Source organism: Schistocerca nitens, chromosome 7 (assembly GCF_023898315.1).
Source record: "Schistocerca nitens isolate TAMUIC-IGC-003100 chromosome 7, iqSchNite1.1, whole genome shotgun sequence".
NCBI lineage: Eukaryota > Metazoa > Arthropoda > Insecta > Orthoptera > Acrididae > Schistocerca > Schistocerca nitens.
This window is the reverse complement of record NC_064620.1, coordinates 405,016,400-405,030,062: the sequence shown is the minus strand read 5'-3', so window position 1 is coordinate 405,030,062 and position 13,663 is coordinate 405,016,400. Positions and strand designations below refer to the sequence as shown.

Genomic DNA, 13,663 nt, shown 5'->3' with positions numbered 1-13,663 from the left:
CCTGGCAGATTAAAACTGAGTGCCCGACCGAGACTCGAACTCGGGACCTTTGCCTTTCGCGGGCAAGTGCTCTACCAACTGAGCTACCGAAGCACGACTCACGCCCGGTACTCATAGCTTCACTTCTGCCAGTACCTCGTCTCCTACCTTCCAAACTTTACAGAAGCTCTCCTCGCAGGAGAGGTTTGCCTTTCCTTAATCTTTCTTCTAAGGTAAGTCGTAAGGTCAGTATTGCCTCACGTGTTCCAGTATTTCTACGGAATCCAAACTGATCTTCCCCGAGGCCAGCTTCTACTAGTTTTTCCATTCGTCTGTAAAGAATTCAGTATTTTGCAGCTGTGGCTTATTAAACTGATTGTCCGGTAATTTTCACATCTGTCAAAACCTGCTTTCTTTGGGATTGGAATTATTATATTGTTCTTGAAGTCTGAGGGTATTTCACATGTTTCATACATCTTGCTCACCAGATGGTAGAGTTTTGTCAGGACTGGCTCTCCCAAGGCCGTCAGTAGTTCCAATGGAATGTTGTCTACTCCAGGGGCCTTGTTTCGACTCAGGTCTTTCAGTGCTCTGTCAAACTCTTCACGCAGTATTGTATCTCCCAATTCGTCTTCATCTACATTCTCTTCCATTTCCAGAATATTGTCCTCAAGTACGTCACCCTTGTGTAGACCCTCTATATACTCCTTCCACCTTTCTGCTTTCCCTTCTTTGCTTAGAACTGTGTTTCCATCTGAGCTCTTGATATTCATACAAGTGGTTCTCTTTTCTCCAAAGCTCTCGTTAATTTTCCTGTAGGCAGTATCTATCTTACCCCTAGTGAGATAAGCCTCTACATCCTTACATTTGTCCTCTAGCCATCCCTGCTTAGCCATTTTGCACTTCCTGTCGATCTCATTTTTGAGACGTTTGTATTCCTTTTTGCCTGCTTCACTTACTGCATTTTTATATTTTCTCCTTTCATCAATTAAATTCAATATTTCTTCTGTTACCCAAGGATTTCTACTAGCCCTCGTCTTTTTACCTATTTGATCCTCTGCTGCCTTCACTACTTCACCCCTCAAAGCTACCCATTCCTCTTCTACTGTATTTCTTTCCCCCATTCCTGTCAATTGTTCCCTTATGCTCTCCCTGAAACTCTGTACAACATCTGGTTCTTTCAGTTTATCCAGGTCCCATCTCCTTAAACTCCCACCTTTTTGCAGTTTCTTCAGTTTTAATCTACAGGTCATAACCAATAGATTGTGGTCAGAGTCCACATCTGCCCCTGGAAATGTCTTACAATTTAAAACCTGGTTCCTAAATCTCTGTCTTACCATTATATAATCTATCTGATACCTTTTAGTATCTCCAGGGTTCTTCCATGTATACAACCTTCTATCATGATTCTTAAACCAAGTGTTAGCTATGATTAAGTTGTGCTCTGTGCAAAATTCTACCAGACGGCTTCCTCTTTCATTTCTTAGCCCCAATCCATATTCACCTACTACGTTTCCTTCTCTCCCTTTTCCAACACTCGAATTCCAGTCACCCGTGACTATTAAATTTTCGTCTCCCTTCACTATCTGAATAATTTCTTTTATTTCATCATACATTTCTTCAATTTCTTCGTCATCTGCAGAGCTAGTTGGCATATATACTTGTACTACTGTAGTAGGTGTGGGCTTCGTATCTATCTTGGCCACAATAATGTGTTCACTATGCTGTTTGTAGTAGCTTACCCGCATTCCTATTTTCCTATTCATTATTAAACCTACTCCTGCATTACCCCTATTTGACTTTGTGTTGATAACCCTGTAGTCACCTGACCAGAAGTCTTGATCCTCCTGCCACCGAACTTCACTAATTCCCACTATATCTAACTTTAACCTATCCATTTCCCTTTTTAAATTTTCTAACCTACCTGCCCGATTAAGGTATCTGACATTCCACGCTCCGATCCGTAGAATGCCAGTTTTCTTTCTCCTGATAACGACATTCTCTTGAGTATTCCCCGCCCGGAGATCCGAATGGGGGACTATTTTACCTCCGGAATATTTTACCCAAGAGGACGCCATCATCATTTAATCATACAGTAAAGCTGCATGCCCTCGGGAAAAATTACGGCCGTAGTTTCCCCTTGCTTTCAGCCATTCGCAGTACCAGCACAGCAAGGCTGTTTTGGTTATTGTTACAAGGCCAGATCAGTCAATCATCCAGACTGTTGCCCTTGCAACTACTGAAAAGGCTGCTGCCCCTCTTCAGGAACCACACGTTTGTCTGGCCTCTCAACAGATACCCCTCCGTTGTGGTTGTACCTACGGTACGGCTATCTGTATCGCTGAGGCACGCAAGCCTCCCCACCAATGGCAAGGTCCATGGTTCATGGGGGGGGGGGGTGGGGGGGGGGTTCTGCACATACAGAGTCGAAAAGTTCGGGTCTGTTTGTTGTCAGTAGGTCCAAGATGTTATCTCCACGAGTCGGTTCTCTGTTTAATTGCTCGAGGTAATTTTCGGATAGTGCACTCAGTATAATGTCACTCGATGCTCTGTCCCTACCACCCGTCCTAAACATCTGAGTGTCCCAGTCTATATCTGGTAAATTGAAATCTCCTCCTAAGACTATAACATGCTGAGAAAATTTATGTGAAATGTATTCCAAATTTTCTCTCAGTTGTTCTGCCACTAATGCTGCTGAGTCGGGAGGTCGGTAAAAGGAGCCAATTATTAACCTAGCTCGGTTGTTGAGTGTAACCTCCACCCATAATAATTCACAGGAACTATCCACTTCTACTTCACTACAGGATAAACTACTACTAACAGCGACGAACACTCCACCACCGGTTGCATGCAATCTATCATTTCTAAACACCGTCTGTACCTTTGTAAAAATTTCGGCAGAATTTATCTCTGGCTTCAGCCAGCTTTCTGTACCTATAACGATTTCAGCTTCGGTGCTTTCTATCAGCGCTTGAAGTTCCGGTACTTTACCAACGCAGCTTCGACAGTTGACAATTACAATACCAATTGCTGCTTGGTCCCCGCATGTCCTGACTTTGCCCCGCACCCGCTGAGGCTGTTGCCCTTTCTGTACTTGCCCAAGGCCATCTAACCTAAAAAACCGCCCAGCCCACGCCACACAACCCCCGTGTAGACGCTTGTTGCATGTAGTGGACTCCTGACCTATCCAGCGGAACCCGAAACCCCACCACCCTATGGCGCAAGTCGAGGAATCTGCAGCCCACACGGTCGCAGAACCGTCTCAGCCTCTGATTCAGACCCTCCACTCGGCTCTGTACCAAAGGTCCGCAGTCAGTCCTGTCGACAATGCTGCAGATGGTGAGCTCTGCTTTCATCCTGTTAGCGAGACTGGCAGTCTTCACCAAATCAGATAGCCGCCGGAAGCCAGAGAGGATTTCCTCCGACCAATAGCGACACACATCATTGATGCTGACATGAGCGACCACCTGCAGATGGGTGCACCCTGTACCCTTCATGGACCCTTTCCACATCTGGAATGACTCCCCCCGGTATGCACACGGAGTGCACATTGGTTTTCTTCCCATCTCATGCTGCCATTTCCCTAAGGGGCCCCATTACGCTCCTGACGTTGGAGCTCCCAACTACCAGTAAGCCCACCCTCTGCGACCGCCCGGATCTTGCAGACTGAGGGGCAACCTCTGGAACAGGACAAGCAGCCATGTCAGGCCGAAGATCAGTATCAGCCTGAGACAGAGCCTGAAACCGGTTCGTCAGACAAACTGGAGAGGCCTTCCGTTCAGCCCTCCGGAATGTCTTTCGCCCCCTGCCACACCTTGGGACGACCTCCCAATCTACCACAGGTGACGGATCAGCCTCAATGCGGGCAGTATCCCGGGCAACCACAGTCTTAGTCCAATCGGGGGATGCGTGGGACGAGCTGGCCGTCCATGACAAACCCCCATCCGGACCCCCACAGTGATGCCCATTGGCAACAGCCTCAAGCTGTGTGAACGAAGCCAACACTGCCTGAAGCTGGGAGCGAAGGGATGCCAACACAGCCTGCATCTGAACACAGCAGTTGCAGTCCCTATCCATGCTAAAAACTGTTGTGCAAAGAACGTCTGAACTAATCTACAGAGCGCAAATCGACACAAATAATTACTTACCACATACTTTTTTCAAAATTTTGTGAAAACGAATGCAAATATTCTTAACCCCCACTTGTCTACCTTTCACTATGAAAGCTGGAATGCCCACAAGTGGGTGGTAGGGACCAGGTTGACTACCACTGATCTACATCCACACTCTATAAACCACTGTGAAACACATAAGGGAGGATACTTCAAACTGTACCAGTTTAGGGTTTCTCGTCCCATTACTGAATGAAGTGCCAGAAGAATAACTGATAGTGCCTCTGTGCATGCTATAATTAATGTTATCTCATCCTCGTGATTGCGACAGGAGAGAAATTGTGTAAGTAGGCTTTCTCAGGATAATGAGTTAGTTTCTTATTAGTTACATGTTCCACAGATCATGTGAATGATTCTTTTATCAAAATTATGTGTAACGAGTCAGTTTACATGATACGTATACATGATTAGTAATAACTTTAATGAACATGTTGTTTTTTAGTCCTATGCATGCAACTACACTTTTTTATGCAGGCCATCAGTTTTCAAATAGAGATTAGTCCATGAAATAGAAGGAATTGTCCAGGAGAAATGATTTCACGACAGATTTAAAATGTGCTTTGCTACCTATCAGACTTTTATGTTACTGGGCAAATGATCAAAGAATTTTATTGTTACATATTAAACTCCTTTTTGTGCCACCGACAGCTTTCAAAAAGGATAATGAAGATCATTTTTCCCTATAGTGTTATATATTTGGGTCCATCTTCAAGTGTCTTTTACTTCAGTTTCTTCAGTATCTCTGTAACACTCTCCTGTGGGACAGACAAGTGTGTGACCATTCATGCAGCCTGACTCTGTATATGTTCAATATCCCTTGTTAGTCCCATTTGGTATTGATCTCACAAACTTGTGCAGCATTCTAGGATGAGTCACACAAGTGATTTCTAAGCAATCACATTTGTAGACTCATTGCATATCACTACTATTCTACCAATGAACCAAAGTGTGCCACCTGCTTTACCTATGCCTGAGACTATTTGATTGTTTAATTTAATATCTGCAAACTATACATCCATTAATGCTCATGAACATGTTGTACAATTGGAACATCCCAAAAGTATTTAGTCGGTCACGGGAATGTGCAGTGTTACAGCGTGGGTGGCTTTACATTTTACGTTAGTGATCAGCCAGCATGCATTTAAAACAAAAAAGAAGAGGTTGCCATCATAGTGATACTTAAATTTATTCTTCCAGGTTTAATAATCCATAACTCCTTCCAGTATTTTAACTGCTCCAGTGCAATAAACTAAACATCAGCAAACCATTTCCAGAGATGGATCATTTGCTACTCTTTGAAACCCATCAATTTGCTCTTGTGGCCCTGGAATTCCCCTCCCCTTCTCTGACTTCAGCTTCAGTGTGATATAATAATGATCTCTTACACAGCATTTACTGCTGGCAGACAATGATACACACACCTCAGCATTTCTCCTCAGTGATTTGTGGTCATTCTGAGGGTGTAGATATTGTCTGTCAGTAGAACACATCCTTGAATGTCACTAATGTTCATATTATTAGCAATCTGCATAAATATAAAAATATTTTGATTGATCTGACTGCACCATAAATTCATAGAATTAGTCAAAATGTTTCACCTTTATGTGTTCTCTCTTGTGAACATTGGCAGTGATTGCTGTTTTTCTTACATCCACAGGGGCCTGGACAGTTCGTCGTGTTCTCAGTGCTTGTCACTGTTGAAGCTACTGGCACAGGAGGGCCGTACAGTAGTCTGTACAATTCACCAGCCTAGTGCGCTACTTTTCCAGATGTTTGATCATGTATATACACTTTCTGCAGGTCGCTGTGTTTACCAGGGCACACCATCACAGTTGTTACCATTCTTGGACTCATTTGGATTGCATTGCCCTCCTTACCACAACCCAGCAGACTTCAGTGAGTATTTCCAGGCATCTGTGTCTTTTAATCTGTAGATTTGTTGTGTGTGTGTGTGTGTGTGCGTGTTGGGGTTTATGGGCGCTCAACATCGAGGTCATCAGCGCCCTTGTAGATTTTTTACCTGACAAGGCTGTAGACCAAAGAATGGAACTTAGCAGACCAAAACAGTATATTTATTTATTTATTTATTTATTTGCTTTGAGAAATGTGCATTGTGTTAAATACCTTTTTCACCTCACTTACACTGCCTTACATAATATTCAAAAAAAATTTTAACTTTAATGTTAAATACAGGGCTGTTAGAAACACAACATGTTCCAAAGCAAGATCTACTGTTAACTTATTTTTGAATGGTACAAAAAGTCATATAAATAATTTTGACTAATAAGTCTTTGATCCAAACAGTGATGGTAGCTGTCTTCAGAGATGTGTTGTCATTATGCAAGCAGATTCTTTCTGGAACACTTCCTATATACTTCATTGTTTGCTTGCAATGCTTTAGAACAAATAACTGTAGAAAACATCCACTTAGGCAACACATATGGTTCCCCAGATTTTAAAGTTGAACATCACAACAAGAGGGACCACTCAAACATGGGGTTCCTGAAGAGGAACCTTTTCAGTAGTTGAGGGAACAACTGTCTGAATAACTGACTGATCTGGCCTTGTAACACCAACAAACATGACATTGTCTTGCTGGTACTGCAAGTGACTGAAAGCAAGGGGAAACTCCAGCCTTTAGTTTTCCCGGGGGCAAGCATCTCTATTGTGTGGTTAAATGATGATGGCATCCTCCTGGCTAAAATATTTCAGAGATAAAATAGTTCCACTTTCTGATCCCCAAGTGGGGGTACTCAATATGATGTCACCACCAGGAAAAGCAAAACTGGCATTTTTTGGGTTGGAGTGTGGAATGTTAGATCTATTAATCAGGCAGGTAGGTTAGAAAATTTAAAAAGGGAAATGGATAGATTGAAGTTAAGACATAATGGGGATTAGTGAAATTTGGTGGCAGGATGAACAAGCTTTCTAGATAGAGTACAGGGTTACAGTACAAAATCAAAAGTAGACTGAATAATGAACAGGAAGATAGAAATGTGGGTAAACTACTAATACTAACAACACAGTGAATGCAGTATCATAGTCAAAATAGACATGAAGCCAACGTTTGTCACAGTAGTATACATTTATATGCTAACTAGCTCCACAGATGTAGCATCGATTGAAACAATATGTGATATCATGGAAATTATTCAGATTGATAAGGAAGGGGAAAATTTAGTTATGATTGGTGACTGGGATTTGGTAGTAGGAAGAAAGAAGAGAAGGAAAAATAGTAGGTGAATATGGATTATGAGAAAGGAATGAAAGAGGCACCCACCTGCTAAAATTTTGCACAAAGAATAATTTAATCATCAGTATCACTTGATTATGAATTGTGAAAGAAGGTTGTATATGTGGTAGAGACCTGAAGACACTGGATGGTTTCAGATGATAAGACAGGGATTTTGGAACCAGATTTTAAACTGTAAGGCTTTTCCAGGTGCAGATGTGGACTCGGACCACAATTTATTGGTTCTGAATGCAGATTAAAATGGAGAAATTGCAAAAAGGTAGGAAATTAAAGATATGGGTCGTAGATAAAATTGAAAGAACCAGAAGTTGAGAGTTTCAGAGAAAGCATTAGAGAATGATTGACTGAAACAGGGGAAAGGACTTCAATAAAAGATGAATGGGTAGCTTTGAGAGATGAAATAACGAAGGCAGCAGAGGAGGAGATAAGTAAAAAGACAAGGCCTGGTGGAAATCCTTGGTTATCGAAGGATTTATTGCATTTAAAAGGAGAAACATAAAAATGCAGCGAATGAAGCAGGCAAAAGGAAGTATAAAAGTCTAAAAATGAGATTGACAGGGAATTCAAAATAGCTAAGCAGGAAAGGATAGAGGACAAATGTACAGATAGAGAAACATATATTACTGGAGGAAAGATAAACATTAATGTCTGTGAACACTTTATCAATGATATATTCATTGCTCAGTTGGAAAAGGAGATCCTGTTGCATACTAGCAAGATCACTGGATCTTGTACAGATTTTTTTCCTTTGATATTGCATGCAATAGTTGGTGTATGGGACCCCTACAGAAACTGAAATACTTTCTAGCTAGACATTACCTTACAACAGACAGGAGGGATATTTTAGAGAGCCTAGCAAAAATTTACATTGCTGTGCTGTACCAACTGAGACTACTAATCATCACTTTGAACAATTGCTGCTAATGGGTGTAAATTGTTACTGACAATAATAAACTGATTTTCATTTCCACCTGTTAGTTCTTAATCACAGAGTATATCTGTAGAGGGTCCTCTGTGATCTCTCTAATTTTGAGTGTAACGTGGGCAATGGAGTGACAGAAGAACGTCATTTAGTCAGATGAGTCTTGTTTCTCACTGCTTCAAATTTCAGACTGAGTTAATGTCCCAAGAATGTAACATGGCAGGAGTTTCATGACGATCTGGGCAGCCATACCCTGTACTCTGCAAGGTCACATTACTAAGAATTATGTGAATATTTTGGTTTATAAACCCTACATCATGATAAAATGTTTGCTCCTCAATGATGATGCTGTGTTCCAAGACAACAGGGTCTCTCTATTCACACAGCTCACATAATCCAGGACTGGTTTTGTGAACATGAAGATGAACTGTCATGTCTCCACTGACCATCACATTCACCACATCTCAGTATTATAGTGCCTTTGTGACCTACTTTGGAGACAAGGGTGCATGATCATGCTCCAGTTCCGCCATTATTACCTGAATTGCCACTATTTTGCAGGAAGAATGGTATAATATTACTTGAAAACCATACAGGACCTGTATTTATCCATTCCAAGATGATTGAAAGCTATGTTGAATTCCAATGGTTTTCCTACACCATATTAGACATGGTAATGTGGTGTCCTAAATCACTTTCAAACTGCTAGTGTTTATAGTCTCATAAGATGCAGATTAAAAATAATTGTAAACTAGAAATGGACTAATCAGACAGGAAATTTAGTGCTTGGGAAGGTAGGGAGGTACACCAGATCAAATCAAGCAACAAGTTCAGCAACTTAGAAATTATAAAAACATAAATGGAAGAGCTATGTTATTTAACCGAGGTATTCAGGCAGAAGGCAATAGATGATGCAGTTACAAGGAAATCAAAAAAAAAAATCTGTAATGGAATAAAGAAAATAAAGACGGTGGGAGTTTTAAATTGTACCATAAATTAGCAGTTTCAGGGCACATTTGAATTCCCACCCTGCCCAGAGTTCACGCCAGCACAGCTGATGCACTCTGGAGCACACTAGAGGATACACTTATAGCTGGTTGTGGAGTGCATTGCCACACTGAAGATACCATTGACATCCAGGCAGTGCTGATTGGAATCTGATGATTGGATGTAACAACAGGCAGTGAAAGTTCACGAGACACTCAGTAATAGATCTCAGCCCAAAACCAAATTCCATCTCCTTCTGCACTGCATCTGTATGTAGTTGATGACAACAGTGGCTGCCCTGAATTCAAAACTACCTGGAGTCGCAGTGTCACAGGCAACTACCTGGACCAGTCACACTGGTATAAAACAAACTTAGCCAGCACACACTGCATGGCCCCGGGGCCAAAGTCAAGATTTGTCCACTGTTCTCCAAGGCTGCACATTGAAGTTGCAACTAAAGTTCCAGTCACCAAACTCCCATCAACTATGCCTGGACACAGCTTGTCACTTTCATGTGGCACTGCACTCAGAACCAGCTGATATGTGTATCCTCTAGTGCACTCGGAGCACATGAGCGGTGCTGGCGTGAACTGCTGGGTGGAGCGGAAATTCAAATGGGCCATGAAATAGCTAATTCACAGCGCATTGGAAAACATAAGAGTACAGGTATTAATTAATAAACACACAGGAACTTACATTGGTGAGACACCATGTTTCATCACTTCGAGATGACACATGGCACAGTAAATAACAGCTGTAAGGACAATGTACAAACGTTCAAAGACATTTTTTTAAAAATGTTTGTATAGTTCAAGACAGGTTGCAAACTACTAATAATAACAACAGCTGAAAGCAAGGGGAAACTACAGCCATAATTTTTCCTCAGAGCATGCAGCTTTACTGTATGGTTAAATGATGATGGCGTCCTCTTGGGTAAAATTTTCCAGAGGTAAAATAGTCCCCCATTCGGATCTCCGGGCGGGGACTACTCAAGAGAATGTCGTTATCAGGAGAAAGAAAACTGGCGTTCTGCGGATCGGAGCGTGGAATGTCAGATCCCTTAATTGGGCAGGCAGGTTAGAAAACTTAAAAAGGGAAATGGATAGGTTAAAGTTAGATATAGTGGGAGTTAGTGAAGTTCAGTGGCAGGAGAAACAAAACTTTTGGTCAAGTGAATACAGGGTTATAAATACAAAATCAAATAGGGGTAATGCAGGAGTAGGTTTAATAATGAATAAAAAAAATAGGAGTGCGGGTAAGCTACTACAAACAGCATAGTGAACGCATTATTGTGGCCAAGATAGACACAGAGCCCACACCTACTACAATAGTGCAAGTTTATATGCCAACTAGCTCTGCAGATGATGAAGAAATTGATGAAATGTATGATGAGACAAAAGAAATTATTCAGGTAGTGAAGGGAGATGAAAATTTAATAGTCATGGGTGACTGGAAGTCAAGAGTAGGAAAAGGGAGAAAGGAAACATAGTACGTGAATATGGATTGGGGGAAAGAAATGAAAGAGGAAGCAGTCTGGTAGAATTTTGCACGGCGCATAACTTAATCATAGCTAACACTTGGTTCAATAATCATTAAAGAAGATTGTACACATGGAAGAATCCTGGAAATACTAGAAGGTATCAGATAGATTATGTAATGATAAGACAAGAGATTTAGGAACCAGGTATTAAATTGTAAGACATTTCCAGGGGCAGATGTGGACTCTGACCACAATCTATTGGTTATGAGCTGTAGATTAAAACTGCAAAAAGGTGGGAATTTAAGGAGATGGGATCTGGATAAACTGATTAAACCAGAGGTTGTACAGAGTTTCAGGGAGAGCATAAGGGAACAATTGTCACAAATGGGGGAAAGAAATACAGTAGAAGAAGAATGGGTAGCTCTGAGGGATGAAGTAGTGAAGGCAGCAGAGGATCAAGTAGGTAAAAAGACGAGGGCTAGTAGAAAGCCTTGGGTAACAGAAGAAATATTGAATTTAATTGATGAAAGGAGAAAATATAAATATGCAGTAAATGAAGCAGGCAAAAAGGAATACAAATGTCTCAAAAATGAGATCGATAGGAAGTGCAAAATGGCTAAGCAGGGATGGCTAGAGGACAAATGTAAGGATGTAGAGGCTTATCTCACTAGGGGTAAGATAGATACTGCCTACAGGAAAATTAACGAGAGCTTTGGAGAAAAGAGAACCACTTGTATGAATATCAAGAGCTCAGATGGAAACACAGTTCTAAGCAAAGAAGGGAAAGCAGAAAGGTGGAAGGAGTATATAGAGGGTCTATACAAGGGTGACGTACTTGAGGACAATATTCTGGAAATGGAAGAGAATGTAGATGAAGACGAATTGGGAGATACAATACTGCGTGAAGAGTTTGACAGAGCACTGAAAGACCTGAGTCGAAACAAGGCCCTGGGAGTAGACAACATTCCATTAGAACTACTGACGGCCTTGTGAGAGCCAGTCCTGACAAAATTCTACCATCTGGTGAGCAAGATGTATGAGACAGGCGAAATACCCTCAGACTTCAGGAAAAATATAATAATTCCAATTCCAAAGAAAGCAGGTGTTGACAGATGTGAAAATTACCGAACTATCAGTTTAATATGTCACGGCTGCAAAATACTAACGCAAATTCTTTACAGACGAATGGAAAAACTAGTAGAAGCCAACCTTGGGGAAGATCAGTTTGGATTCCGTAGAAGTATTGGAACACTTGAGGCAATACTGACCTTACGACTTATCTTAGAAGAAAGATTAAGGAAAGGCAAACCTACGTTTCTAGCATTTGTAGACTTAGAGAAAGCTTTTGACAATGTTGACTGGAATACTCTCTTTCAAATTCTAAAGGTGGCAGGAGTAAAATGCAGAGAGCGAAAGGCTATTTACAATTTGTACAGAAACCAGATGGCAGGTATAAGAGTCGAGGGGCATGAAAGGGAAGCAGCGGTTGGGAAGGGAGTGAGACGGAATTGTAGCCTCTCCCCGATGTTATTCAATCTGTATATTGAGCAAGCAGTAAAGGAAACAAAAGAAAAATTCGGAGTAGGTATTAAAATCCATGGAGAAGAAATAAAAACTTTGAGGTTCGCCGATGACATTGTAATTCTGTCAGAGACAGCAAAGGACTTGGAAGAGCAGTTGAATGGAATGGACAGTGTCTTGAAAGGAGGATATAAGATGAACATCAACAAAAGCAAAACGAGGATAATGGAATCTAGTCGAATTAAGTCGGGTGATGCTGAGGGAATTAGATTAGGAAATGAGACACTTAAAGTAGTAAAGGAGTTTTGCTATGTGGGGAGCAAAATAACTGATGATGGTCGAAGTAGAGAGGATATAAAATGTAGACTGGCAATGGCAAGAAAAGCGTTTCTGAAGAAGAGAAATTTGTTAACATCGAGTATAGATTTAAGTGTCAGGAAGTCGTTTCTGAAAGTGTAGCCATGTATGGAAGTGAAACATGGATGATAAATAGTTTGGACAAGAAGAGAATAGAAGCTTTCGAAATGTGGTGCTACAGAAGAATGCTGAAGATTAGATGGGTAGATCACATAACTAATGAGGAGGTATTGAATAGAATTGGGGAGAAGAGGAGTTTGTGGCACAACTTGAAAAGAAGAAGGGACCAGTTGGTAGGACATGTTCTGAGGCATCAAGGGATCACAAATTTAGCATTGGACGGCAGTGTGGAGGGTAAAAATCATAGAGGGAGACCAAGAGATGAATACACCAAGCAGATTCAGAAGGATGTAGGTTGCAGTAAGTACTGGGAGATGAAGAAGCTTGCAAAGGATAGAGTAGCATGGAGAGCTGCATCAAACCAGTCTCAGGACTGAAGACCACAACAACAACAACAATAATAACAATAAATAATGTACAAAATTTAAATTATATCTTAAATAATAATGAAAGTAATTAAATTCCAGAAGCAATTCCAGATTACTTGTATAAAGCCAGTCAAGATATTAACAAAAGAAAGATGCCAAGAGAGGATGGTGATTCAGAGGAAATGGTTACAGCTAAATAAAATGTAATACAATAGGAACGTGTAAACCCTTTGCAATTGCTAAATATGTATGGGAATTGCATATACTCTTAAACTCGCCTACCTCCCTCTTGTCTCTGTCTATCTCCTCCTTCCCATCTGCCCATCTCCTCCTCCTCCTCCTACCCCCTCTCTCTCTGTGCTTCACCTTCTTCTCCCCTCTCCCTCTCCCAATCCATCTCCTTGTCTTCCCTCTCAATGTCCATTTCCTGCCCTCCCCTCGCTGTCCTCTTACCTCTCTCTCTGACCTTGAGCATTGTTTATTGTTATTACAAACAAAACTTTG

The 13,663-nt window shown here is 41.3% G+C and overlaps 1 protein-coding gene across 5 annotated transcripts in view; it reads left to right on the top strand.

Moving 5' to 3' along the window:
• The window catches only part of LOC126194977 (ATP-binding cassette sub-family G member 1-like), an 803,933-nt gene that overhangs the window by 764,125 nt on the left and 26,145 nt on the right, over positions 1-13,663 (top strand). For all 5 annotated transcript variants that reach the window (XM_049933384.1, XM_049933383.1, XM_049933386.1 and 2 more), the window contains one exon: positions 5,809-6,047. In XM_049933384.1, the coding sequence (XP_049789341.1) occupies positions 5,809-6,047 (239 nt within the window). The remainder of the gene's footprint in view (positions 1-5,808; positions 6,048-13,663) is intronic.